This window comes from Spermophilus citellus, assembly GCF_964194105.1.
Source record: "Spermophilus citellus genome assembly, chromosome: 3".
NCBI lineage: Eukaryota > Metazoa > Chordata > Mammalia > Rodentia > Sciuridae > Spermophilus > Spermophilus citellus.
In genome coordinates this window covers 13,790,525-13,816,412 of record NC_138184.1, presented here as the reverse complement: position 1 = coordinate 13,816,412, position 25,888 = coordinate 13,790,525, and the positions used below count along the sequence as shown (strand labels likewise).

At 38.6% G+C, this 25,888-nt stretch overlaps 1 protein-coding gene across 1 annotated transcript in view; it reads right to left on the bottom strand.

Moving 5' to 3' along the window:
* Window positions 1-1,944: 1,944 nt before the first annotated feature.
* Window positions 1,945-25,888, bottom strand: part of LOC308643294 (uncharacterized protein) — a gene marked incomplete at both ends in the record, with an annotated part of 45,553 nt that continues 21,609 nt past the window's right edge. Inside the window, 3 exon segments of the mRNA XM_081283198.1 lie at window positions 1,945-2,220; window positions 2,222-2,394; window positions 2,397-2,887. Coding sequence (XP_081139324.1) covers window positions 1,945-2,220; window positions 2,222-2,394; window positions 2,397-2,887 — 940 coding nt within the window.

Genomic DNA, 25,888 nt, shown 5'->3' with positions numbered 1-25,888 from the left:
GAGATAAACAGACTTCTTTATAATGTACCTAGTCTCTGGCACTTTGTTGTAGCAATGCAAATGGACTAATACATCAAATAAAAGAGACATTGGGAAGCCTAGTGACGTGATGTGTATAAAACATGAAAATAGTGCTGGCACATACTGAGTGTTGTTATTAATATCAGCATTAATAACTCTGAATTTCTTCTCCAGCTCAAAAAACTTTTATTCAATTGATAACTTTGTGTTTTCTGTTCCCAATTATATTTTACATTTACCCATCTGCTCAGCTAATTTTTATTCACTTGAGAAAGAGTCACCAAGCAAAAACTTCCTTCCAACAACATGGTGAGGCATGGTTGCTGCAGAGGTGGGAAAGTTCTCAATTTGAGGAATCTGTACAGAGGAAGAATAGAAAATTCAACATAGTGTGATGGGAAGCACAGTAGGAATGATTTAAAGGGGAAAACTTTGAGTTAATTTATTCACATCCTCTTTGAAGTCATTCTGTAAATGAGTTTTCAAGACAGCATTTGCACAATACTGGAGGCACACATCCCATCATGTCTGAGGACATATGTCAATCCAAAAGACCAGAAAGCAAGACTGCAAGTTCTTGCTCATATGAGGAAGGGGATGAATTTCATGTTACAGAAGTCGAGAGTACAGCAGTGGTCCCTGAATTCAGGCGGGGTGAGGAGGAGGTTGGGTAGAGGTGAAGTCCAGTTTCAGGAGAGAAATGATTTCTAAAGTTCTATGTGGGGAGCCACTCTGAATGATCTGTTGCCTTCCATCCTGGAGCAGAGAGGCTCTGACCAGTCACTACATCTCGTAGTGACCTGGACATTGCCCTGGTCCCAGAGGTTGAGGACGCGTCTTCAGACATAGGTGTGTCACCCCATGGATTGAGCTATGCTCACCTGTTCCTTTGTGATAATACCCCTTTGCCCTGTTTGGGATAGAATGTTCCATGGAAACGCCCTTTGTGTGTCCCCTTCTCTTGCTCTGCCTTTGGGTGTGGCCCTCCTAGATGTCAGTCAACCTGCTGACAGCAGACATCATGAAGCCAGACTCAACCCCCTGAAACCTGATCCCTTGCCTCATTTGAATGGCTTCTCCTCAAAAAAAGGGTTCAGCACCTGCGCTCGCTCTCTCTCTCTCTCTCTCTCTCTCTCTCTCTCTCTCTCTCTCTCTCCCCCCCTTAAGGTCAGAGGAACCATCACAGAACCCCAGAGAAAAAGGCATCTCTGTTTCTTGTGTGGTTACTTCGCACAGCCCAGCTCCCCTGGAGTGGACCCTGAGTGTTTTGGTCGTGAGGAACTTGACAGTTCTACAGCACAGTGGAGGACAATAGTTCACAGCAGCTGGTTACATAATTTTTGGAAAACTAGAAGAGAGGAGCATGAAGTGTCCCAGTGAAAAGAGATGATAAAGGGGCTGGGGCTGTGGCTCAGTGGTGGAGCACTTGCCTAGCACCTGTGAGGCACTGGGTGCCTATCTCAGCACTGTATGTAAATAAATGAATAAGATAAAAGTCCATCAACAGATAAAAAAATGTTAAAAAAAGAAGTGGTGGTAAATGTTTCAGGAGATGAAATGCCAATGACCTGGATTTTATCACTACACGTAGCACGCATGCATTGCGATGTCTCACTGTGAGCCATCAACAAATGCCAGTGTTTCAATATCAATAAAAATACAAATGCAGATACCTCAATGTAGGTAATTACAAATTAAAAATCCATTTTTAGTCATACAAAATTACAATGACTGGTTACATAGTGCATGGGTGATCCAATATATTGCCTTACGAGTGGGAATGAGCCCTAAGAAAGATGCAAAGAATGAGTTGCCCTGAAATACACAAAAATGAGGTAGTCACAGTGTTGCATGGAGGGGATGGGGCTCTAGGTCTCCAATATGGTGCACACTGTGACTCAGGAGAGACGTGTATTGACAGTTTCACTGTGAGGCACCATCTTGCTGAAGACTCTCCCCAAGGGCCACCTTGATGTCCCTGTTCCTCAGACTGTAGATGAAAGGGTTCAGCATGGGGGTGACCATAGTGTACATCACTGAGGCCATCAGACTCATTGTATTCAACAATGTGGTTATAGAACTGAGGTAGACTCCAAGGCCAGTGCCATAGAACAAGGAGACCACCAGGAGGTGAGACCCACAGGTGGAGAAGGCTTTGTACTTGCCTCTGTCTGATGAGATCCTCAGGATGGAGGAGAAAAATCTGAGAATAGGAGAAGAGGATGCCAGTGAGAGGGAAGACACCCAGGACGATGGCCACAGAGTACACCACTATGTTGTTGATGAGTGTGTCAGAGCAGGTGTGCTTTAGGATTTCAGGAAGATCACAGAAATAGTGAGGGATTTCCATGTTGGTGCAAAAGGACAGCCTCAGGTGGTCAAGGTCTCTGGCAGGAAGCCCAGAATACTGACCAACCAGGACCCCAGAGCCATGAGCAGACAGAGACGTGAGTTCATGATGGCCACATAGTGCAGGGGGTGACAGATGGCCACAAAGCGGTCATAGGCCATCACTGTCAGGAGCAAGTTGTCCTGGCATCCAAACACAAAGAAGAAGCATATCTGTGAGACGCAGCCTGCAAAGGTGATCCCTTTGCTGTGAGTCTGGATGTTTCTGAGAGCCTTGGGGATGGTGGTGGAGGTTAAGCCAATGTCAGCCAGGGACAGGTTGGAGAGGAAGAAGTACATGGGTGTGTGCAGGTGGGAGTCTGAGATGACAGCCAGGATGATGAGCAGGTTCCCCAGCACAGTGACCAGGTACATGGACAGGAAAAGGCCAAAGAGGAAGGACTGCAGGTCAGGGTCATCTGTGAATCCCAGAAGGATGAAGTCTCCAGCTCCTGTTTGGTTTTCTCTTTCCATGGTGCTGGTGTGTTTCCCAGAAGGAAGGAGAGAGGAAACTCCAAATTCACTCCAGCCAGAGGTTAGGGAGGCTGAGGCAGGAGGACTGCAAGTTGAAAGCCAGCCTCGGTATTTAGTGAGATCCTGTCTCAAAAAAATAAAAAGGGCCTGGGCATGTGGATCAGTGGTGAAGCATCCTGGATTCAAACTCTGGTACCCTCAACACCCCCTGCCTCCAAAAAAAAAAATAATAATTTCAAAGAGAGATTTCCCAGGATGCCCCAATGTCTTTTATTGAAACTTTGCGAACTCAAGAAATCATTTATTTTGTCTTAACACTGGGTCTCTTTGATGACAACGTTTCAGTTACCATTTTTACCCCCCAAAGAAACAAATCAAGACCTGATTGTATGTCAGTGGTTCTCAAATGGTGTCCTCAGGAATAGCCACCTGGGCATTACCTGGAATCTTGCAAGAAATGTACATTTTCCTGCATATCTGACTACCTTAACCCCATGCTTTAGGTGTGAAGCAGCCCTCTCTGTGTTTAGAAAGCCCCGTCAGGATTTGGATGCACACACCTGTTTGGGAACCAGGGCTCTAGATCTTGCCTGAATTCCCCAGCAGTTTTCGTCCCTAGGTTTTCTCCTGTGTTCTGCTCATGCACATGGGAATGAACATCTTCTAGTTCCAGGCAGGTTGCCTGTCACGGGAAGGCTTTCTATGTTACTGAGCTTGTATTCTGTGATTTCTACAGGTCATATCCTGTGGATGTGTATGGTCCTTTGCTAGAAATATCAATGTCTTCTGTTATTATTTTCTTGTTTCTATTTCATTTAGTTACCATTTTAACTGTATAGATTCAAGAATCACTGGGTTTCTAATTATAGAAATCCTAGTGTTTCTAAATACAGAAATGAGTCTTATGCACATTTAAAAAAAATCACATTAAAATATTCCATGAAAGGGAAAATAGCTCTTTAAATCTTATTCATTCTGGACGTTTGCTTTCCAAGTATTCTTTATAAGGAGGCAGTTAAGGTTAATTCTACGTTTTATATTTTCTTCTCCTACGATAATCTGCAAGTGATGTCTATCAATTTTTCAAAAAATTTAAATCCGCCCCCTTAAAAATTCAGGTATTTCCTCTGCCATGCATATACATGATTGACTTAAACTCACCATTCATCAGGCTGCCAGATTTATATTGTAAATTATTGTCCATCTTCATGGTGTGCTTAAAAGTCGAGTAGAGAAAGTCACCTAGCGTTGTTTCCTTCAGAATTCTATTTCTTGTTCCAATTTATGCTTGTAGATGAATGTTGGAATCAGCACTATTGGAAGTAAAATACTATTGGAATTTTATCAGAGATTCTCTTAACGTTTTAAACTAATTTAGGAAAAAATGACATTATTTCAACATTCAGATTCTCATATCAGTAGCAGGAATTTGCCTCCATGCATTTCAGTTTCTTTTTAGGAAAATATTTCTGGTTTTAAAAAGAAAATGTAGATCATGTTCACTTCTTGTTTATAATATTGAGTGTATTTAAGCCTTAATGCTGTTAGAAATGATGATTCTCAATATCATATCCACTTTTGTGATTATATTTAGGAAGTGTTTGGGTTTTTTTTTTTGTGTGTGTGTGTGTGTGTGTTGATGATATGTCATGTAATTTTTCTGGGCTTTCTTTTAATTTCATGATTTTTTGGTAAAAATCTACTTTGACTAAATAATATCACTTTATAACACCTATCCTTGTTATTTGATTTATTTTATTGCTTTGAAATTCCAGATCCTTGTTAAGGTTTTGTGTAAGAGATGGAATTCTTTGTTTTGTCACATAATATGATACTTGAATCATATTAAATTGTATGATATTAAAATTATGTAATTTTAATTCCATGAATGTGCATTGCTTATTCCTGCATACTTTGGAGGAGCGTTTTAAAATTTTCTGTAAGAGTGTAATGACTTATTAACCATTTGAAAAATATAATGTTGAATGCAGTCTCCATGATCCCAATTTTAAGACTTCAATGTGAAGCAAGAAACGAAAGCAGCTACGTAATGAAAATACAATGTAAAAATAAAATAAACATCTACATGGGGATGAGTAATCTGTAAAAGTAGAGGAACATTCTGACCAAAAAATTTTTTGCACAAGTGAAAAAAAAAACTTCACTAGTTAGGACTTTATATTGAAAACATCTGAAGAAAAAGTGCACAAGGTAGAAAATTGCAAAGATAATCGATTTAGTCAAATAATGTATTTCAATACTAAAGTCTCACTTATAATTTAAGATTCACACATTGCTTAGAAAAAGGTCAAGAGAGTTAAAGATTCATTAAAGGAAATGTAAAAAGGATATTAAATGAGCAGATTTTCATTCTTATCATTAATTTATAAAAGTGTAATAAAAATAAGATTCTGTTTTCATGGAATTAATTGAGAAGGCCTTTTTCAAAAATAGTAACCATGCCAAATTCTGTGATGGGGAAAGGAAGTAATATTTCAGGTGCTGATATGAGAGCATACTTGGTCTGCCTTTCTGGGCCACAGAAATTAAATCAGCAAATATCTCTTTTATATATTCTACAAGAGTCACCAGCATGTGACCAGGGATCTCCTGGAGTATTAACATCATTGTTTCTTTTTTGGATTTGCTTCTTAATATATCATATAAAGACTGCAAATGAATACATAAGTCATCTATTCTTAAGAAATAGAAAATTTTAAACTTAAAATTGTTGGAAATAAAAATACCACTAGGCAAAACTAAAGCAGCAAGGAGCATAAAATGTAGGTAAAAGTAGAGCTAGAGGACTAAAAAGGAGAAAGATCATAGAATAAAAAACCCCCACAAATTCCAGAACAAATTCTATAGCATCCACAACTAGAAAAAGTCAGACATCAAATGAAATGGATAAAAGGAGACAAGAGGAGGAAGGAGCAGGGTTTGAATCAGAGCAAATAAATTTCCATCATGTGTGATTATGTAGAATGACCCCATTTTATTATGTAAAACTACAATGCACTACTAAAACTCTTAAAGAAGACAAAGATGAATTGAAATGTCTAGAATTAGGAATGAGGAAAATGAACACAGAGGTAAGGAAATGCTCAAACTTACAAGATAATATTTCTTAAAACTCTAAATTGCATATGGTAATTCATAGTAATAGGGTGGGGGCTAGGGAAGAATAGATGTACTTGGGGTTAGACAGAGGGGAGTGGGGGGGGGAGGGTATGGGGGTTGTAAGGAGAGTAGAATGAATTGGACATTACTACCCTATGTGCATATATGATTACACCAGCTGTGTGATTCCATCATGTGCAATCAGAAAAGTGAGAAGTTGTACTCCGTTTATGTATGATGTATCAGAATGCATCCTACTGTCATGTATGACTAATTAGAACAAATAAAAAAATAAATAAAATAAAATACTCTGTCCCAGAGTAGAACTTATTTCTAGGAATTGTCCAAAGCTGATGGAGGATAACAAATCAACAACCACGGAAAGAACCAATAAATTATAAGACTTACCTGGCAGGACCTTTGGGTGGGTGCAGAAGCAGAATTCTTCTTTAAATAAAAAAGAAAACTAAGTCTGTCATCACTAATCATTTGTCAGCAGCCTGGAAATGCAAACCAATGCAATAGATGGAGAAAAAGGCACCAGAGATCTGAATATGGAAAAGACAAGATGTCTATTGGGGAATGATCTTGGCCAAATTTTTTCTGTTGTTATATTGTGTGCATGTACGAATATGAACCAACAAATCCCACCTACGTACAACCATAATGCACCTGTAAAAAACAGAGGAGAGGCAAGATATCATTGTTTATGGAGGATGGAGTGGCTGCAGATGACAGATTGGTAGCTGTGAACTTATTGTAACTGGATGTGATTTTACTAAGGCCATTCACACAAAGCCAATGTGTAAAAAGCAGAGGCCACTGTAGGTGGCACAAAGCAGATAGCACTTTGAGATCTTTGGCAGATATTGCTCCTCTCTAGTTATGAATTTCCATTTTCAGTTCTAACAGAGAAGCCTCAGTATTCTCTGTAACTTTTGCACTCATCTAACTTATTAAAAAAATAAAACATTCAACAAGAGCAGCAAAAATTTGCATTTCTACACACATTAGAAATGAGTGCTCTTCAAGGTCCAACATTCCAAATATTAATGAAATCTACAACACCTAGAATGGGCACCAAAACCTTACAAACACACAACAAATGCGAGATTAATATGTATAATTACTTGAGGACCTGCCTGTGTTCAGCACTTGGTTTATGATTTATACACCTTGATTCATTTCATCATCATTGCTGTTTTTATATGATGTAATGCAATGATAATAATAAACAGGTGTATGCCCTGCTAACTGTTAGAGTATTATTGTTTTTCATACCTGATTTACTTTAACTTCACCCCAACATGGTTCCTATGAAGTGAACACTATTTTAATCATTACTTTATAACTATGGAAACTGAGACAAAAAAAATAAATAACTTGATGTGAGAAGATGTAGAGTTGGACTTGTGTGAGCTACACAATATACCCAAGGAGCTATTGAGTGAAAGAAGGAGTAGTTTTATACATAAAAGAAAAAGAAACTCCTCGGATGGAGGAGGACACAGACCCCTTTAGTGGTGCCAGAACAATAGTGAAACTGGCTATTAGGAAAAGCTTGAGAGATGGTCATTCGTCAGCAACGTGAGAGATCCTCATGACTGGGTTCCAGAAAAGAGAGTGAGATGAGAAGAAGTGGAGAGGGAGAGAAGTCCAGAGAGACACAGGAGCTGACTGCACAGACGGCTCTAAGTGAGGGGCCCCTCCTCACTGCAGTGTCCCCACTTGGGCCACCAAGGCTTGTCCTGTGAGCCCTGTGCTGCCTCCTACCTGCTCCCACATCAGCAGCCCCAGGGGTGGTGAGCTCCTGCTCCTCCTTCCCTGGGTGATGAGGGTCAGCTCAGCTCTGATGAAGGGCAGGAGGAGGCGAAGGCATGAGTACTCTTCAAGGTCCAAGTGAAGTCACTCATTCCTGGCAGAGCAGAGCTGTGGGTGAGAGGATCACGGGGCATATGAGTATTTCCAGGGCCTGGGAGGTTGAATTCTCATTAAATTAATTGCTGCATTATTATTCTGTTCTCTGAACAATTGAGTTTCCATAAATTATGATGAAAGACTAGAAAGGTAATTGTGCACGCAGCCAGTTTTGCATCCCTGGGACCATCTTGTTTGCCAGCCAAGTCTATCCTTCCCCTGGGGCCGTTGGCTCATGATGTGGGTTTTTTTCTCTTTTTTTTATTGATTGTTCAAAACATTACAAAGCTCTTGACATATCATATTTCATACATTAGACTCAAGTGGGTTATGAACTGCCATTTTTACCCCAAATACAGATTGCAAAATCACATCGGTTACACATCCACGTTTTTACATAATGCCATACTAGTGACTGTTGTATTCTGCTACCTTTCCTATCCTCTACTATCCCCCTCCCCTCCCCTCCCATCTTCTCTCTCTAACCCATCTACTGTAATTCATTTCTGTCCTTGTTTTTTCCCCATTCCCCTCACCACCTCTTATATGTAATTTTGTATAACAATGAGGGTCTCCTTCCATTTCCATGCAATTTCCCTTTTCTTTCCCTTTCCCTCCCACCTCATGTCTCTGTTTAATGTTAATTTTTTCCTCCTGCTCTTCCTCCCTGCTCTGTTCTTAGTTGCTTTCATTATATCAAAGAAGACATTTGGCATTTGTTTTTTAGGGATTGGCTAGCTTCACTTAGCATAATCTGCTCTAATGCCATCCATTTCCCTGCAAATTCCATGATTTTGTCATTTTTTAGTGCTGCGTAATACTCCATTGTGTATAAATGCCACATTTTTTTATCCATTCATCTATTGAAGGGCATCTGGGTTGGTTCCAAAGTCTAGCTATTGTGAATTGTGCTGCTATGAACATCAATGTGGCAGTATCCCTGTAGTACGCTCTTTTAAGGTCTTCAGGGAATAGTCCAAGAAAGGGAATAGCTGGGTCAAATGGTGGTTCCATTCCCAGCTTTCCCAGGAATCTCCATACTGCTTTCCAAATTGGCTGCACCAACTTGCAGTCCCACCAACAATGTACAAGTGTACCCTTTTCCCCACATCATCGCCAGCACTTGTTGTTTGACTTCATAGTGGCTGCCAATCTTACTGGAGTGAGATGGTATCTTAGGGTGGTTTTGATTTGCATTTCTCTGACTGCTAGAGATGGTGAGCATTTTTTCATGTACTTGTTGATTGATTGTATGTCCTCCTCTGAGAAGTGTCTGTTCAAGTCCTTGGCCCATTTGTTGATTGGGTTATTTGTTTTCTTATTGTTTAATTTTTTGAGTTCTTTGTATACTCTGGATATTAGGGCTCTATCTGAAGTGTGAGGAGTAAAAATTTGTTCCCAGGATGTAGGCTCCCTATTTACCTCTCTTATTGTTTCTCTTGCTGAGAAAAAACTTTTTAGTTTAAGTAAGTCCCATTTGTTGATTCTTGTTATTAACTCTTGTGCTATGGGTGTCCTATTAAGAAATTTGGAACCTGACCCCACAATATGTAGATTGGAGCCAACTTTTTCTTCTATCAGACTCAGAGTCTCTGATTTGATATCAAGCTCCTTGATCCATTTTGAGTTCCATTTTGAGGGATTCAGTTTCATTTTGTTGCATATGGATTTCCAGTTTTCCCAGCACCATTTGTTGAAGATGCTATCCTTCCTCCATTGCATGCTTTTAGCCCCTTTATCAAATATAAGATAGTTGTAACTTTGTGGATTAGTCTCTGTGTCCTCTATTCTGTACCATTGGTCCACTCACCTGTTTTGGTACCAGTACCATGCTATTTTTGTTACTATTGCTCTGTAGTACAGTTTGAAATCTGGTATCGCTATGCCGCCTGATTCACACTTCCTGCTTAAAATTGCTTTTGCTATTTTGGGTCTTTTATTTTTCCATATGAATTTCATGATTGCTTCATGTATTTATACAAGAAATGCCGTTGGGATTTTGATTGGCATTGCATTAAACCTATAGAGAACTTTTAGTAATATCGCCATTTTGATGATGTTAGTTCTGCCTATCCATGAACAGGGTATATTTTTCCATCTTCTAAGATCTTCTATTCCTCTCTTTAGGGTTCTATAGTTTTCATTGTATAAATCTTTCACCTCTTTTGTTAGGTTGATTCCCAAGTATTGTATTTTTTTTGAGGATATTGTGAATGGGGTGGTTTTCCTCATTTCCATTTCAGAAGTTTTGTCACTGATATACAGAAATGCCTTTGATTTATATGTGTTGATTTTATATCCTGCCACTTTGCTGAATTCATTTATTAGTTCTAGTAGTTTTTTTGTAGACCCTTTTGGGTCTTCTAGGTATAGAATCATGTCATCTGCAAATAGTGATAATTTAAGTACTTCTTTTCCTATTTTTATGCCTTTAATTTCTTTTGTCTGTCTAATTGCTCTGGCCAGTGTTTCGAGAACTATATTGAATAGAAGTGGTGATAGAGGGCATCCCTGTCTTGTTCCAGATTTTAGAGGGAATGCCTTCAGTTTTTCTCCATTCAGAATGATGCTAGCCTGAGGCTTAGCATAGATAGCTTTTATAATGTTGAGGTAAGTTCCTGTTTTCCCTAGTTTTTCTAATGTTTTGAACATAAAGGGATGCTGTACTTTGTTGAATGCTTTTTCTGCATCTATCGAGATGATCATATGGTTCTTATCTTTAAGTCTATTGATGTAATGAATAACATTTATTGATTTCCGTATATTGAACCATCCTTGCATCCCAGGAATGAATCCTACTTGATCATGGTGCACATTTTTTTGATGTGTTTTTGTATCTGATTCGCCAGAATTTTATTGAGGATTTTTGCATCTAGGTTCATTAGAGATATTGGTCTGTAGTTTTCTTTCTTTGAGGTGTCTTTGTCTGGTTTCGGAATCAGGGTGATGTTGGCCTCATAGAATGAATTTGGAAGAGCTCCCTCTTTTTCTATTTCTTGAAATAACTTGAAAAGTATTGGTATTAATTCTTCTTTAAAGGTTTTGTAAAACTCTGCTGTATACCCATCCGGTCCTGGGCTTTTCTTGGTTGGTAGTCTTTTGATGGCTTCTTCAATTTCATCCATTGATATTGGTCTGTTCAAATTGTGTGTATCCTCCTGACTCAGTCTTGGCAAATCATATGACTTAAGAAATTTATCGATGTCTTCACTATCTTCTATTTTATTGGAATATAGGTTTTCAAAATAATTCCTAATTATCTTCTGTATTTCTGTAGTATCTGTTTTGATGTTGCCCTTTTCATCCCGTATGTTAGTAATTTGAGTTCTCTCTCTTCTTCTCTTCGTTAGCATGGCTAAAGGTCTGTGGATCTTATTTATTTTTTTGAAGAACCAACTTTTAGTTTTGTCAATTTTTTTCAATAGTTTCTTTTGTTTCAATTTCATTGATTTCCGCTCTGATTTTAATTATTTCTTGCCTTCTGCTACATTTGCTGTTGTTTTGCTCTTCCTTTTCTAGGGCTTTGAGATGAAGTGTGAGCTCATTTATTTGTTGTTTTTTTCTTTTTTTGAGGAATGACCTCCAGGTGATGGATTTCCCTCTTAAAACTGCTTTCATTGTGTCCCATAGATTCCGATATGTTGTGTCTGTGTTTTCATTTATCTCTAAAAATTTTTTGATTTCCTCCTTTATGTCTTCTGTAACCCATTGATCATTCAGTAACATATTGTTAATTTTCCATGTGATGTAGGATTTTTCCTTCCTTCTTTTATCATTGATTTCCAGTTTCATTCCATTATGATCAGATAAAATGCATGGTATTATCTCCTCCCCTTTATATTTACTGAGGGTTGCCCTTTGGCATAATATATGGTCTATTTTTGAGAAGGATCCATGTGCTGCTGAGAAAAAAGTATATCCATTTGATGATGGTTGATATATTCTATATATGTCAGTTAAGTCTAGGTTATTGATTGTGATATTGAGTTCTATAGTTTCTTTATTCAACTTTTATTTGGAGGATCTGTCCAATGGTGAGAGAGGTGTGTTGAAGTCACCCATAATTATTGTGTTGTGGTCTATTTGATTCTTGAACTTGAGGAGAATTTGTTTTATGAACGTCGCAGCACCCTTATTTGGTGCATAAATATTGATAATTGTTATGTCTTGTTGGTGAATGGTTCCTTTTAACAGTATATAATGTCCTTCGTTATCCCTTTTGATTAACTTAGTCTTGAAGTCAATTTTATGCAATATGAGGATGGCCACCCCTGCTTGCTTTCGAGGATCGTGTGCGTGGTATATTTTTCCCCAACCTTTCACCTTCAGCCTGTGTATGTCTTTTCCAATCAGATGTGTTTCCTGGAGGCAGCATATTGTTGGATTTGTTTTTTAATCCATGTTACCAGCCTATGTAGCTTTATTGGAGAGTTTAAGCCATTAACGTTTAGAGTTACTATTGATATATGGTTTGTACTGCCAGCCATGTTTGATTATTTATCTTTTTTAAAAAATTTAGTTTGTTTCTCCATGATTAGCTTTCCCCCCGCCCTCTGCCTTTACTGAGGCACTTCCCACTGTTGGTTTTGGTTATTGTTTTTCATTTCTTCCTTGTGTAGTGTTTTGCTCAAGATGCTTTGCAATGCTCGTTTTCTGGCTGCAAATTCTTTTAACTTTTGTTTATCATGAAAGATTTTTATTTAGTTGTCATACCTGAAGCTTAATTTTGCTGGATACAAAATTCTTGGCTGGCATCTATTGTCTTTCAGTGTTTGAAATACGTTGTTCCAGGATCTTCTCGCTTTCAGTGTCTGTGATGAAAAATCTGTTGTTAACCTTATTGGTTTACCCCTGAATGTAATGTGCCTCCGTTCTCTTGTAACTTTTAATATTTTCTCTTTGTTCTGAATATTGGCTATCTTCATAACAATGTTCTTGGCGTTGGTCTACTGTGATTTTGTGTGCTCGGTGTCCTGTATGCATCTACAATTTGTATATCTGTTTCCTTTTTTATTTCTGGAAAGTTTTCTGTAATTATTTCATTCAGCAGGTTACTCATTCCCTTGGTTTGAACCTGTATACCTTCCTCTATCCCGATAACTCTTAAGTTTGGTTTTTTTATGTTATCCCATATCTCTTGGATGTTTTTCTCGTGATTTTTTACCAGCCTTTCTGAGTTGTCTAGACTCTTTTTAAGATGATATATTTTGTCTTCATTATCTGACATTCTGGATTCTACTTGCTCCACTCTGTTAGTGATACTCTCATTTGAGTTTTTAATTTGGTTTATCATTTCCTTCATTTCTAGAATTATTGTTTGATTTTTTAATAATCTCTATCTCCTGATAAAGATGCTTATTTGCTTCTTTTATCTGTTTATGTAATTCATTTTCAATGTGTTCTTTCACAGTTTGAATTTTCTGTCTCATATCCTCTTTAAGGTTCCATTCCATCTGTCTAAGGTTTTCCTAGAGTTCTTTATTTGACCATTTTTCTGATGCCTCTAGGTCCTCCTGAATATTTAGGCTGTCGTGCATACTTTGTACTCCTTTTCTTCCTTGCTTTTTCATGCTGCTCATGTTACTTCTTGTTCTGTTTGACTACTGAGTTACTGTTTACTCCTATAAATTTATTTGATGCCTGGGAGGAAAGGTATTAGAAGGGAAGGGAAGAAGTCACTAAACAGAATGAGAATAAGCAGGTAGAATTCAAGGAAGGGGGAATAAGGAAATTGAAAAGAAATGAAAAGACAAAAGAAGAAAATAGAAAAAAATAAAAAAAGAAAAAAGAATTTAAAAAAATAATCAAAAAAATTTAAAAAGTTAAAAAATTTTTTAAAAGAATTTAAAAAAATAAAAAAATGAAAATAAAAACCCAAATTAAAAAAAATTAATAAATGCAGTCTTAGAGTTTGATTAACTTCTCTTCCAGTAGGTGGAGCTGTGCCCACTGGCCCAAGCTTCTTCTCTCAATACGTGGGAACCAATCACTGTGCAGCAGCTCCTCCTCCCAGACTGGGCGGGTCTCCAATCCTGAGTGCCTAGGGCCTTGTCTTGTGTCTGGTCACTTCCCCACTTTTCCTCCAGCCAGGCCACACTCACCGGTGACGCTCACCACAATACTGGCTACACGCCAGGTCTGCTGCTCCCGGGAGCCCTTGAACGACTGGGCACACTCTCCCTGTTTGCCATTCCCTCAGACCCTAAGTTTGTGGAGCTTGGGGCTGAGAACCCTCAGCGAATTTTGCTTACCTTCCATTAGCCACGCCCCCAATAGCTGGTGCAAAAGACCTCAGTTGTCAGCACTGGTGGGAGCGGTAGCCGCCGTGGGTCCTGGGCCACTCCGATTTCCTCAGTCTGACTATCGCACTCACGGGAGAGCTGGGAGGGGCCCTTAAGGTTTCCCCGCTGTGTGGAGGGGGGGGCTGGGGGTTACACATCTATCGCCTCCGGTTTCAATGAAGTTATCTCCTCCGCTGCATTTTGGTGACGTCACTTCTCTGCCATGGTGGTATCCCATGCAAAAAAGTCATCATGATGTGTTTTTTTTTCCTCTGGACTTTAATCTACTGATTATTGTTCTTCCCTGTGAGTATTTCCTCAAATGTGAGATGGATGTGCATGTGATAAAAATTTGCGTCCATTCTGTAGGCTCTCTATTTACCTCACTGATTGTTTCTTTTGCTGAGAAGATGCTTTTTAGTTTGGATTTATCCCATTTATTGATACTTGATTATAATTCTTGCACTATAGGTGTCTTATTAAGGAAGTTGGGGCCTAATCTGATAGAGATTTGAGCCTACTCTTTCTTCTATTAAGTGCAGTCTGTGGTTTAATTCTTAGGTCCTTGATCCACGTTGAGTTGAGTTTTGTGCATGGTGAAAGATAGGGGTTTAATTTCATCTTGTTTCATATGGATTTCCAGTTTTCCTAGCCCCATTTGTTGAAAAGGCTATCTTTTCTCTAATATAAGTTTTTGGTGTCTTTGTCTAATATAAGATAATTGTAATTATGGGGGTTTGTCTCTGAGTCCTCTATTCTGTACCATTGGTCTACAAGCCTATTTTGGTGCCAATACCAGGCTCTGTAGTACAGTTTAAGTCTGGTATAATGATGCCACCTGCTTCACTCTTCTTGCTAAGGATTGCTTTAGCTGGGTCTCTTATTTTCCTGATGAATTTCATACTGCTTCTTTTATTTCTTTGAGGAACGTCATTGGGAGTTTGATTGGAATTGCATTAAATCTGTATAGTGCTTTTGGTAGTATGGTCATTTTGACAATATTAATTCTTCCTATCCAAGAACAAGGGGGATCTTTCCATATTCCAAGGTCTTCTTTAATTCCTTTATTTAGCATTCTGTAGTTTTCATTGTAGAGGACTTTTACTTCTTTCATTAAGTTGTTCCCAAGTTTTTTTGAGGCTATTGTAAATGCGGTAGTTTTCTTCATTTCCCTTTCAGAGGATTTGTCATTGATATACAGAAATGTCTTTGATTTATGGGCATTGATTTTATATCATGCTACTTTGCTGAATTCACTTATGAGTTCTAGAAGTTTTCTGGTAGAATTTTTTGGGTCTTCTAGGTATAGAACCATATCATTGGTAAATAGTGCCAACTTGAGCTCTTCTTTTCCTATTCGTATCCCTTTAATTTCTTTCATTTGTCTAATTGCTCTGCTTAGTGTTTCAAGAACTATGGTTAAATAGAAGTGGTGAAAGAGGGCATCCCTGCCTTGTTCCCATTTTTAGAGGGAATGCTTTCAATTTTTCTCCGCTTGGAATGATGTTGATATAGAGCACTAATCTCCAGGGTATATAAAGAACTCAAAAATCTTAACACCAAAAACCAAATAACCCAAGGAACTGGACAGTCACTTCTCAGAAGATGACACAACAATCAATCAACAAATATATGAAAAAATATTCAACATCTCTAGCAATTAGAGAAATGCAAATCAAAACTACTCTAAGATTTCATCTCACTCCAGTCAGAATGGCAGCTATTAAGAATACAAACAACAATAAGTGTTGGCGAGGATGTGGGGAGAAAGGCACCCTCATACATTGCTGGTGGGATTGCAAATTGGTGCAGCCAATTTGGAAAGCAGTTTGGAGATTCCTTGGAAAACTGGGACTGGAACCACCATTTGACCAAGTTATCTCACTTCTTGGTTTATACCTAAAGGACTTAAAAACAGCATACTACAGGGATGAAGCCACATAAATATTTATAGCAGCATAATTCACAATATCTAAACTATGGAACCAACCTAAATGCCTTTCAGTAGATGAATGGATAAAGAAAATGTGGTATATATACACAATGGAATATTACTCAGCAATAGAAGTGAATAAAATCATGACATTTGCAGGTACATGGATGGAATTGGAGAATATAATGCTAAGTGAATTTAGCCAATCCCCAAAAACCAAATGCCAAATGTTTTCTCTGATATAAGTATGCTAATTCATAATGGGAATGGGGGGCACATGGGACCAATAGATGAACTCTAGATAGGGCAAAGGGGAGGGAGGGGAAAGGAGGGGGCTAGCAGTAGAATAGGCAGTGGAATGAGATGGACATCATTACATCAATGAAGACATGAATGGTGTGACTCTATGTTGTGTACAGCCAGACATGAAAAATTGTGCTCCATATGTGTAATATGAATTGAAATGCATTATTCTGTCATATAAAACAAATTAGAATAAATTAAAAAATGTGAGATGGAGTTCCTTGGTCTCTCCCAGGCATGACCAGGCAGTATCCAAGCCCATGTGAGTCCTGCACCTTAAGTGGGAGCCATGCCCAGGATCACATCCAACCCCATACATAGTTCTTACAGTGACCTTACTCTTCCAAGGACCTTGAAAAGTTTCCATGTTCAGCATTGCATGTTCAGTGCAGATGAAGTTCCAGGCATCTGTTTAGGGAAGTACATTGAGAAGAGTGTCACTTGTACAGGAAGGAAATCTGTAGGCATCCACAGCTCTATGTTTCCAAACAAGCTGGCTGCATAACCCTCAGTACTCCAGGGCAGAGAGTATGGACCATCTTTAACAATTCACAAGGCACTGATCTTTACACCACAAATCAAGCATTTAAAAAAAATTCCAGAAAGTGATAACAGTAGGACAGAGAGCATTCTTTTTGGATGACTCTGTTTAGTGAAGCTTTTCATCAGAAGGGAAGGCCTACCATGGGACTCCTGATGCCCATGTGTTCCAGGGTTGCCACACACCTGGTCCATGCTGTGTTCCTGGATCCACTTCCCATCCTCCTCCTCTCAGGATGAAGCCATCCCTTGCTCACACTTGGTACAGAGACACTAGTCTCTACAAAAGCATCCAATAGGAAACAGCCTGTTGAAGTCTAATGTTGAATTCAGAGAAAGGAAATCATGGGAGAGCTCACAGAGTGCAATGTGCAGAGGTCCCTTTTGGCAACAATGTGGCCGAGTGTTTTCATTGTTCATGTATCGGGAATGCTTGCTCTAGGGAGAACTCACATGTGCTTATTGTAGCAATGTCCTGAGTGTTGGGACACATAGTCCCCCTTCTCCCTTCTGATCTCGTAGATCATAGGGCCAAGTCTGTGGTTCTACCTGAAGAGCTGTGCAAGGAATTATGTCCCATCACTCTCAGGTGTGCACCTGATTTGGGTAAAAGAATTTAGGATGTGAGTCAGACTGGGAGGCAGGACCTTTTCAGGTAGGCTCTTCCCAAGTGACTGTGGAGCGTGTGTTGTATTGTTAGTGATCCTGGGTTTTGGAATGGAGGAATCACTGGAAAGCCTTATACTTTGTGAATGTCTTTCAGGCATGACATCATCAAGAGGGTGTAGCAGGAGACCCCAGCCTTCACCAGCTCACCTAAGCCAGACAGAGTCTGTTACCTATAAAACAGTCAACCCCAAGGCAGACCCAAGGTCTCATTAAAAAATGTGAGCTACATGGTGTATAAAAACAGGACAATATTTACTTAGAAAGGATCATGGAGATGCCAGGAGAAGGTTAGGAACAAAGGAGAAAAGCAGAGGCTATTGGTTTCACCCATGTAGTAGGAGCCATGGGGATTGCTAAGAGCCTTGCCACAGAGGCCACCAGCCCCTTCTGCTTTATAAGAATTATTACAATTATAAATTTTGAGTGGTACCTGGCCACCTCACATTTTCTTTTTTAATCAAATATATTTAGAATAATTTAGTAAATAAAATAGTGGGCTATACCTTTTCAAGGTGAAATTTTCATTATGAATTCTATTTTTCTCTTATAATAGAATAGCCTTGCTCATCCCCAAGTAAGTTTTATGTTTGAAATATGTTTATATGGTGAAGGTGGGAGAATATGCCACCACAAAGTGTACCGCTTGCATAGGGATTATTTTGAGAGGAAGGCAATTAAAACAACAGGTGCAAGAAATGCTCTATGGTGTCCCCTTTTTATCCTGGAACATTGTCTATCTTATTATGAAATCAGGTATAAATCTGTATTCATCTGGACATTGTGAATTTGGCTTCTCTCCACATAAATATATTAATTAAGTACCATATGAAAATACAAATCTAATAAATTTAAGATATACAAGTGGTATCAAAACCAGTGCCAAGGAAGAGATTTTGAAATAAATGGTGCTTGGATTATTATTTATTTGGTCAAGAGTATTATTTATTTGATCAAAATGAAGTAAGTTTCTCTCTAAGTGCCAAAAATAATAATAAAAGGAAGTTGTAGGAAAGATCTTAAATTGTAGTGGTCTTTTTTTTTTATTGGTTGTTCACAACATTACAAAGCTCTTGACATATCATATTTCATACATTAGATTGAAGTGGGTTATGAACCCCCAATTTTACCCCAAATGCAGATTGCAGAATCACGTCGGTTACACATCCACAATTTTACATAATGCCCTATTAGTAATTGTTGTATTCTGCTACCTTTCCTATCCCCTACTATCCCCCCCTCCCCTCCCCTCCCATCTTCTCTCTCTACTCCATCTACTGTAATTCATTTCTCTCCTTGTTTATTTTCCCATTCCCCTCACAACCTCTTATATGTAATTTTGTATAACAATGAGGGTCTCCCTTCATTTCCATGCAATTTCCCTTTTCTCTCCCTTTACCTCCCATCTCATGTCTCTGTTTAATGTTAATCTTTTCTTCCTGCTCTTCCTCCCTGCTCTGTTCATAGATGCTCTCATTATATAAAAGAAGACATTTGGTATTTGTTTTTTAGGGATTGGCAAGCTTCACTAAGCATAATCTGCTCTAGTGCCATCCATTTCACTGCAAATTCCATGATTTTGTCATTTTTTATTGCTGCATAGTACTCCATTGTGTATAGATGCCACATTTTTTTTTATCCATTCATCTATTGAAGGGCATCTGGGTTGGTTCCACAGTCTAGCTATTGTGAATTGTGCTGCTATGAACATCGATGTGGCAGTATCCCTGTAGCATGCTCTTTTAAGGTCTTCAGGGAATAGTCCGAGAAGGGCAATAGCTAGGTCAAATGGTGGTTCCATTCCCATCTTTCCCAGGAATCTCCAAACTGCTTTCCAAATTGGCCGCACCAATTTGCAGTCCCACCAGCAATGTACAAGTGTACCCTTTTCTCCACATCCTCGCCAGCACTTGTTGTTGTTTGACTTCATAGTGGCTGCCAATCTTACTGGAGTGAGATGGTATCTTAGGGTGGTTTTGATTTGCATTTCTCTGACTGCTAGAGATGGTGAGCATTTTTTCATGTACTTGTTGATTGATTGTATATCCTCCTCTGAGAAGTGTCTGTTCAGGTCCTTGGCCCATTTGTTGATTGGGTTATTTGTTATCTTATTGTTTAATTTTTTGAGTTCTTTGTGTACTCTGGATATTAGGGCTCTATCTGAAGTGTGAGGAGTAAAAATTTGTTCCCAGGATGTAGGCTCCCTATTTACCTCTCTTATTGTTTCTCTTGCTGAGAAAAAACTTTTAAGTTTAATTAAGTCCCATTTGTTGATTCTTGTTATTAACTCTTGTGCTATGGGCGTCCTATTAAGGAATTTGGAGCCGGACCCCACAATATGTAGATCGGAGCCAACTTTTTCTTCTATCAGACTCAGAGTCTCTGGTTTGATATCAAGTTCCTTGATCCATTTTGAGTTAACTTTTGTGCATGGCGAGAGAAAGGGATTCAGTTTCATTTTGTTGCATATGGATTTCCAGTTTTCCCAACACCATTTGTTGAAGATGCTATCCTTCCTCCATTGCATGCTTTTAGCCCTTTATCAAATATAAGATAGTTGTAACTTTGTGGATTAGTCTCTGTGTCCTCTATTCTATACCATTGGTCCACCTGCCTGTTTTGGTACCAGTACCATGCTGTTTTTGTCACTATTGCTCTGTAATATAGTTTGAAATCTGGTATCGCTATACCGCCTGATTCACACTTCCTGCTTAGAATTGCTTTTGCTATTCTGGGTCTTTTATTTTTCCATATGAATTTCAGGATTGCTTTATGTATTTCTACAAGAAATGCCGTTGGGATTTTGATTGGCATTGCATTAAACCTATACAGAACTTTTGGTAATATCGTCATTTTGATAATGTTAGTTCTGCCTATCCAAGAACAGGGTATATTTTTCCATCTTCTAAGATCTTCTTCTACTTCTCTCTTTAGGGTTCTGTAGATTTCATTGTATAAATCTTTCACCTCTTTTGTTAGGTTGATTCCCAAGTATTTTATTTTTTTGAGGATATTGTGAATGGAGTGTTTTTCCTCATTTCCGTTTCAGAAGTTTTGTCGTTGATATACAGAAATGCCTTTGATTTATGCGTGTTGATTTTATATCCTGCCACTTTGCTGAATTCATTTATTAGTTCTAGTAGTTTCTTTGTAGACCCTTTTGGGTCTTCTAAGTATAGAATCATGTCATCTGCAAATAGTGATAATTTAAGTTCTTCTTTTCCTATTTTTATGCCTTTAATTTCTTTCGGCTGTCTAATTGCTCTGGCCAGTGTTTCGAGAACTATATTGAATAGAAGTGGTGATAGAGGGCATCCCTGTCTTGTTCCGGATTTTAGAGGGAATGCCTTCAACTTTTGTCCATTCAGAATGATGCTAGCCTGAGGCTTAGCATAGATAGCTTTTACAATGTCAAGGTAAGTTCCTGTTATCCCTAGTTTTTCTAATGTTTTGAACATAAAGGGATGCTGTACTTTGTCGAATGCTTTCTCTGCATCTATCGAGATGATCATATGGTTCTTATCTTTAAGTCTATTGATGTGGTGAATAACATTTATTGATTTCCGTATATTGAACCATCCTTGCATCCCAGGGATGAATCCTACTTGATCATGGTGCACAATTTTTTTGATGTGTTTTTGTATTCGATTCGCCAGAATTTTATTGAGGATTTTTGCATCTAGGTTCATTAGAGATATTGGTCTGTAGTTTTCTTTCTTTGAGGTGTCTTTGTCTGGTTTCGGAATCAGGGTGATGTTGGCCTCATAGAATGAATTTGGAAGAGCTCCCTCTTTTTCTATTTCCTGAAATAACTTGAAAAGTATTGGTATTAATTCTTCTTTAAAGGTTTTGTAAAACTCCGCTGTATACCCATCCGGTCCTGGGCTTTTCTTGGTTGGTAGTCTTTTGATGGCTTCTTCAATTTCATCCATTGATATTGGTCTGTTCAAATTGTGTGTATCCTCCTGACTCAGTCTGGGCAAATCATATGACTTAAGAAATTTATCGATGTCTTCACTATCTTCTATTTTATTGGAATATAGGTTTTCAATATAATTTCTAATTGTCTTCTGTATTTCTGTAGGATCTGTTGTGATATTGCCTTTTTCATTCCGTATGTTAGTAATTTGAGTTCTCTCTCTTCTTCTCTTTGTTAGCATGGCTAAAGGTCTGTCGATCTTATTTATTTTTTTGAAGAACCAACTTTTAGTTTTGTTAATTTTTTTCAATAGTTTCTTTTGTTTCAATTTCATTGATTTCTGCTCTGATTTTAATTATTTCTTGCCTTCTGCTACATTTGCTGTTGTTTTGCTCTTCCTTTTCTAGGGATTTGAGATGAAGTGTGAGCTCATTTATTTGTTGTTTTTTTCCTTTTTTGAGGAATGACCACCAGGCGATGAATTTTCCTCTTAAAACTGCTTTCATTGTGTCCCATAGATTCCGATATGTTGTGTCTGTATTTTCATTTATCTCTAAGAATTTTTTGATTTCCTCCTTTATGTCTTCTGTAATCCATTGATCATTCAGTAACATATTGTTAATTTTCCATGTGATGTAGGATTTTTCCTTCCTTCTTTTATCATTGATTTCCAGTTTCATTCCATTATGATCAGATAAAATGCATGGTATTATCTCCACCCCTTTATATTTACTGAGGGTTGCCCTATGGCATAATATATGGTCTATTTTTGAGAAGGATCCATGTGCTGCTGAGAAAAAAGTATATCCATTTGATGATGGTTGATATATTCTATATATGTCAGTTTAGTCTAGGTTGTTGATTGTGATATTGAGTTCTATAGTTTCTTTATTCAACTTTTGTTTGGAGGATCTGTCCAATGGTGAGAGAGGTGTGTTGCAGTCACCCATAATTATTGTGTTGTGGTCTATTTGATTCTTGAACTTGAGGAGAATTTGTTTTATGAATGTCGCAGCACCCTTATTTGGTGCATAAATATTGATAATTGTTATGTCTTGTTGGTGAATGGTTCCTTTTAACAGTATATAATGTCCTTCGTTATCCCTTTTGATTAACTTAGTCATGAAGTCGATTTTATTCGATATGAGGATGGCCACCCGTGCTTGCTTACGAGGACCATTTGCGTGGTATATTTTTTCCCATCCGTTCACCTTCAGCCTGTGTATGTCTTTTCCAATCAGATGTGTCTCCTGGAGGCAGCATATTGTTGGATATTTTTTTTTAATCCATGATACCAGCCTATGTCGCTTTATTGGAGAGTTTAAGCCATTAACATTCAGAGTTACTATTGATATATGGTTTGTACTTCCATCCATGTTTGATTATTTATCCTTTTTTTAAAAAATTTGGTTTGTTTCTCCATGATTATCTTTTCCCTCGCCCTCTGCCTTTACTGAGGCACTTCCCACTGATGGTTTTGGTTATTGTTTTTCATTTCTTCCTTGTGTAGTGTTTTGCTCAAAATGATTTGCAATGCTGGTTTTCTGGCTTCAAATTCTTTTAACTTTTGTTTATCATGAAAGATTTTTATTTCATTGTCATACCTGAAGCTTAATTTTGCTGGATACAGAATTCTTGGTTGGCATCCATTGTCTTTCAGTGTTTGAAATACATTGTTCCATGACCTTCTTGCTTTCAGTGTCTGTGATGTAAAATCCATTGTTAACCTTATTGGTTTACCCCTGAATGTAATCTGTCTCCTTTCTCTTGTAGCTTTTAATATTTTCTCTTTGTTCTGTATATTGGACATCTTCATAACAATGTGTCTTGGCATTGGTCTACTGTGATTTTGTGTGCTCGGTGTCCTGTATGCATCTTTAATTTGTATGTCTGTTTCCTTTTTTATTTCTGGAAAGTTTTCTGTAATTATTTCATTCAGCAGGTTACTCATTCCCTTGGTTTGAATCTCTGTACCTTCTTCTATCCCGATGACTCATAAGTTTGGTTTTTTTATGTTATCCTATAACTCTTGGATGTTTTTCTTGTGATTTTTTTACCAGCCTTTCTGAGTTGGCTAGACTCTTTTCAAGATGATATATTTTGTCTTCATTATCTGACGTTCTGGCTTCTACTTGCTCCACTCTGTTAGTGATACTCTCAATTGAGTTTTTAATTTGGTTTATCGTTTCCTTCATTTCTAGAATTATTGTTTGATTATTTTTTATAATCTCTATCTCCTGATAAAGATGCTTAACTTCTTCTTTTATCTGTTTATGTAATTCATTCTCAATGTGTTCTTTCGCTGCTTGAATTTGCTGTCTTGTAACCTCTTTAAGGTTCCATTCCATCTGTGTAAGGTGTTCCTTGAGTTCTTTATATGACCATTTTCCTGATGACTCTAGGTCCTCCTGGATATTTAGGCTGTCCTGCATTGTTTGTACTCCTTTTCTTCCTTGCTTTTTGAAGCTGCTCATGTTACTTCTTGTTCTGTTTGACTGGTGAGTTACTGTTTACTCCTATAAATTCATTTGATGCTTGGGAGCAAAGGTATTAGAAGGGAAGGGAAGAAGTCACTAAAGAGAATGAGAGTAAGCAGGTAGAATTCAAGGAAGGGGGGATAAGAGAAATGAAAAGACAAAAGAAGAAAAAAAATAGGAAATAAAAAAAGAAAAAACATTAAAAAAATAATAAAAAAAATTAAAATTAAAATTAGAAGAAAAAAAATTAAAAAAAATTGTAAAAATAATTTAAAAAAACAACAAGAAAGAAAAATGAAAATGAAAGAAAAACCCAAATCAAAAAAAAGAGAAAAGAAAAAAAGGAAAACAAAAACTAACAAATGCAGTCTTAGAGTTTGATTAACTTCTCTTCTAGTAGGTGGCGCTGTGCCCACCAGGTCAAGTTTCTCCTGTCAATATGCGGGAACCAATCACTGTGCAGCAGCTCCTCCCAGACTGGGCGAGTCTCCAATCCTGAGTGCCTAGGGCCTGCTCTTGTGTCTAGTCACTTCCCACTTTTCCTCTAGCCAGGCCCCTCTCACGGGTGCCGCTCACCACAATACTGGCTACACGCCAGGTCTGCTGCTCCCGGGAGCCCTGTTTTCATGAACGACTGGGCACACTCTTCCAGTTTGCCATTCCCTCAGACCCTAAGTTTGTAGAGCTTGGGGCTGAGAATCCTCAGCGAATTTTACTTGCCCTCCGGTAGCCATGCCCCCGGTAGCTGGTGCAAGAGACCTCAGCAGTCAGCCCTGGTGGGAGCGGTAGTTCCGCACCGCGGGTCCCGCGCCACCTCTGATTCCCTTGGGCTGGCTATCTCGCTCACGGGAGAGCTGGGAGGGGCCCTTACGGGAGAGCTGGGAGGGGCCCTTAAGGTTTCCCCGATGTGTGGAGAGGTAAGGCCAGGGAATTTCACACCTGTAGCCGCAGGTTTCAATGAAGTTATCTCCTCTGCTGCAGGCTGATGACGTCAGTTCTCTGCCATGGTGGTGTCTCTTGCAAATGGCAACAGTTCGTTTCCCTTTGCCGGGCGACCAATGCAACGGGTGGGTCCTTACTGTCTCTCCCAAGCCCCGTTTCAAACCTGTGGCCACTACCTATGAAGGCTCGGTAGGCATTTACCTCCATAGGATCAGAAGGGCTGACCAGTTGTTTCAGCAGGATGGATTAGTGCTGAGTCACAGCTGTTTGTCTGCGGGAAGCAGGCGAACGGGAGCTTGAATTCAGCCGATCCGGGCTCAGTGTGTGTTCTGAGAGGCCCAGACTGTTCGCCCCAGATCCACGTCAGCTCAGCATTGCCTAGTGATCCTGAGCAAACAGATTTAGGTTGTTTACGACTCCCTATGCCCGCACAGCTGAAGAGGTCAGAGACTTGATCTCTCCGCTCCCGCCGCCATGTTGGAATCCCTGTAGTGGTCTTTAAAGGAGAATATAGATGAATCCTCTGAGTATATACCTAGATGGAATGAAAAATGAATAGAACTAAAAACATAACTGATGAATTCCAGCATGTTAAACCTGTGTTATTCAAGAAATAAGAAAATAAAAAAACCAATGGAAGTCTAGGGAATGTATTTCGACCAAAATAGACATTATAAAACATGGCAATATGGATATATTAACTGCTTAGTGTCAATTAGAATTAAATATATTTTATGCTATATGATCCAAGGAAGTGAGCCAAACATACAGAAAGAATAAATGCAAGGAGATCATGACACAATCACCTTGTCACCTGAAGATGTGCCGCTGTGGTGGCTATACTTCAGGGAAGCAGGAATGAAGTAAAACATAAAACCATGAAAATATGCTCATCTTCACTAACAAT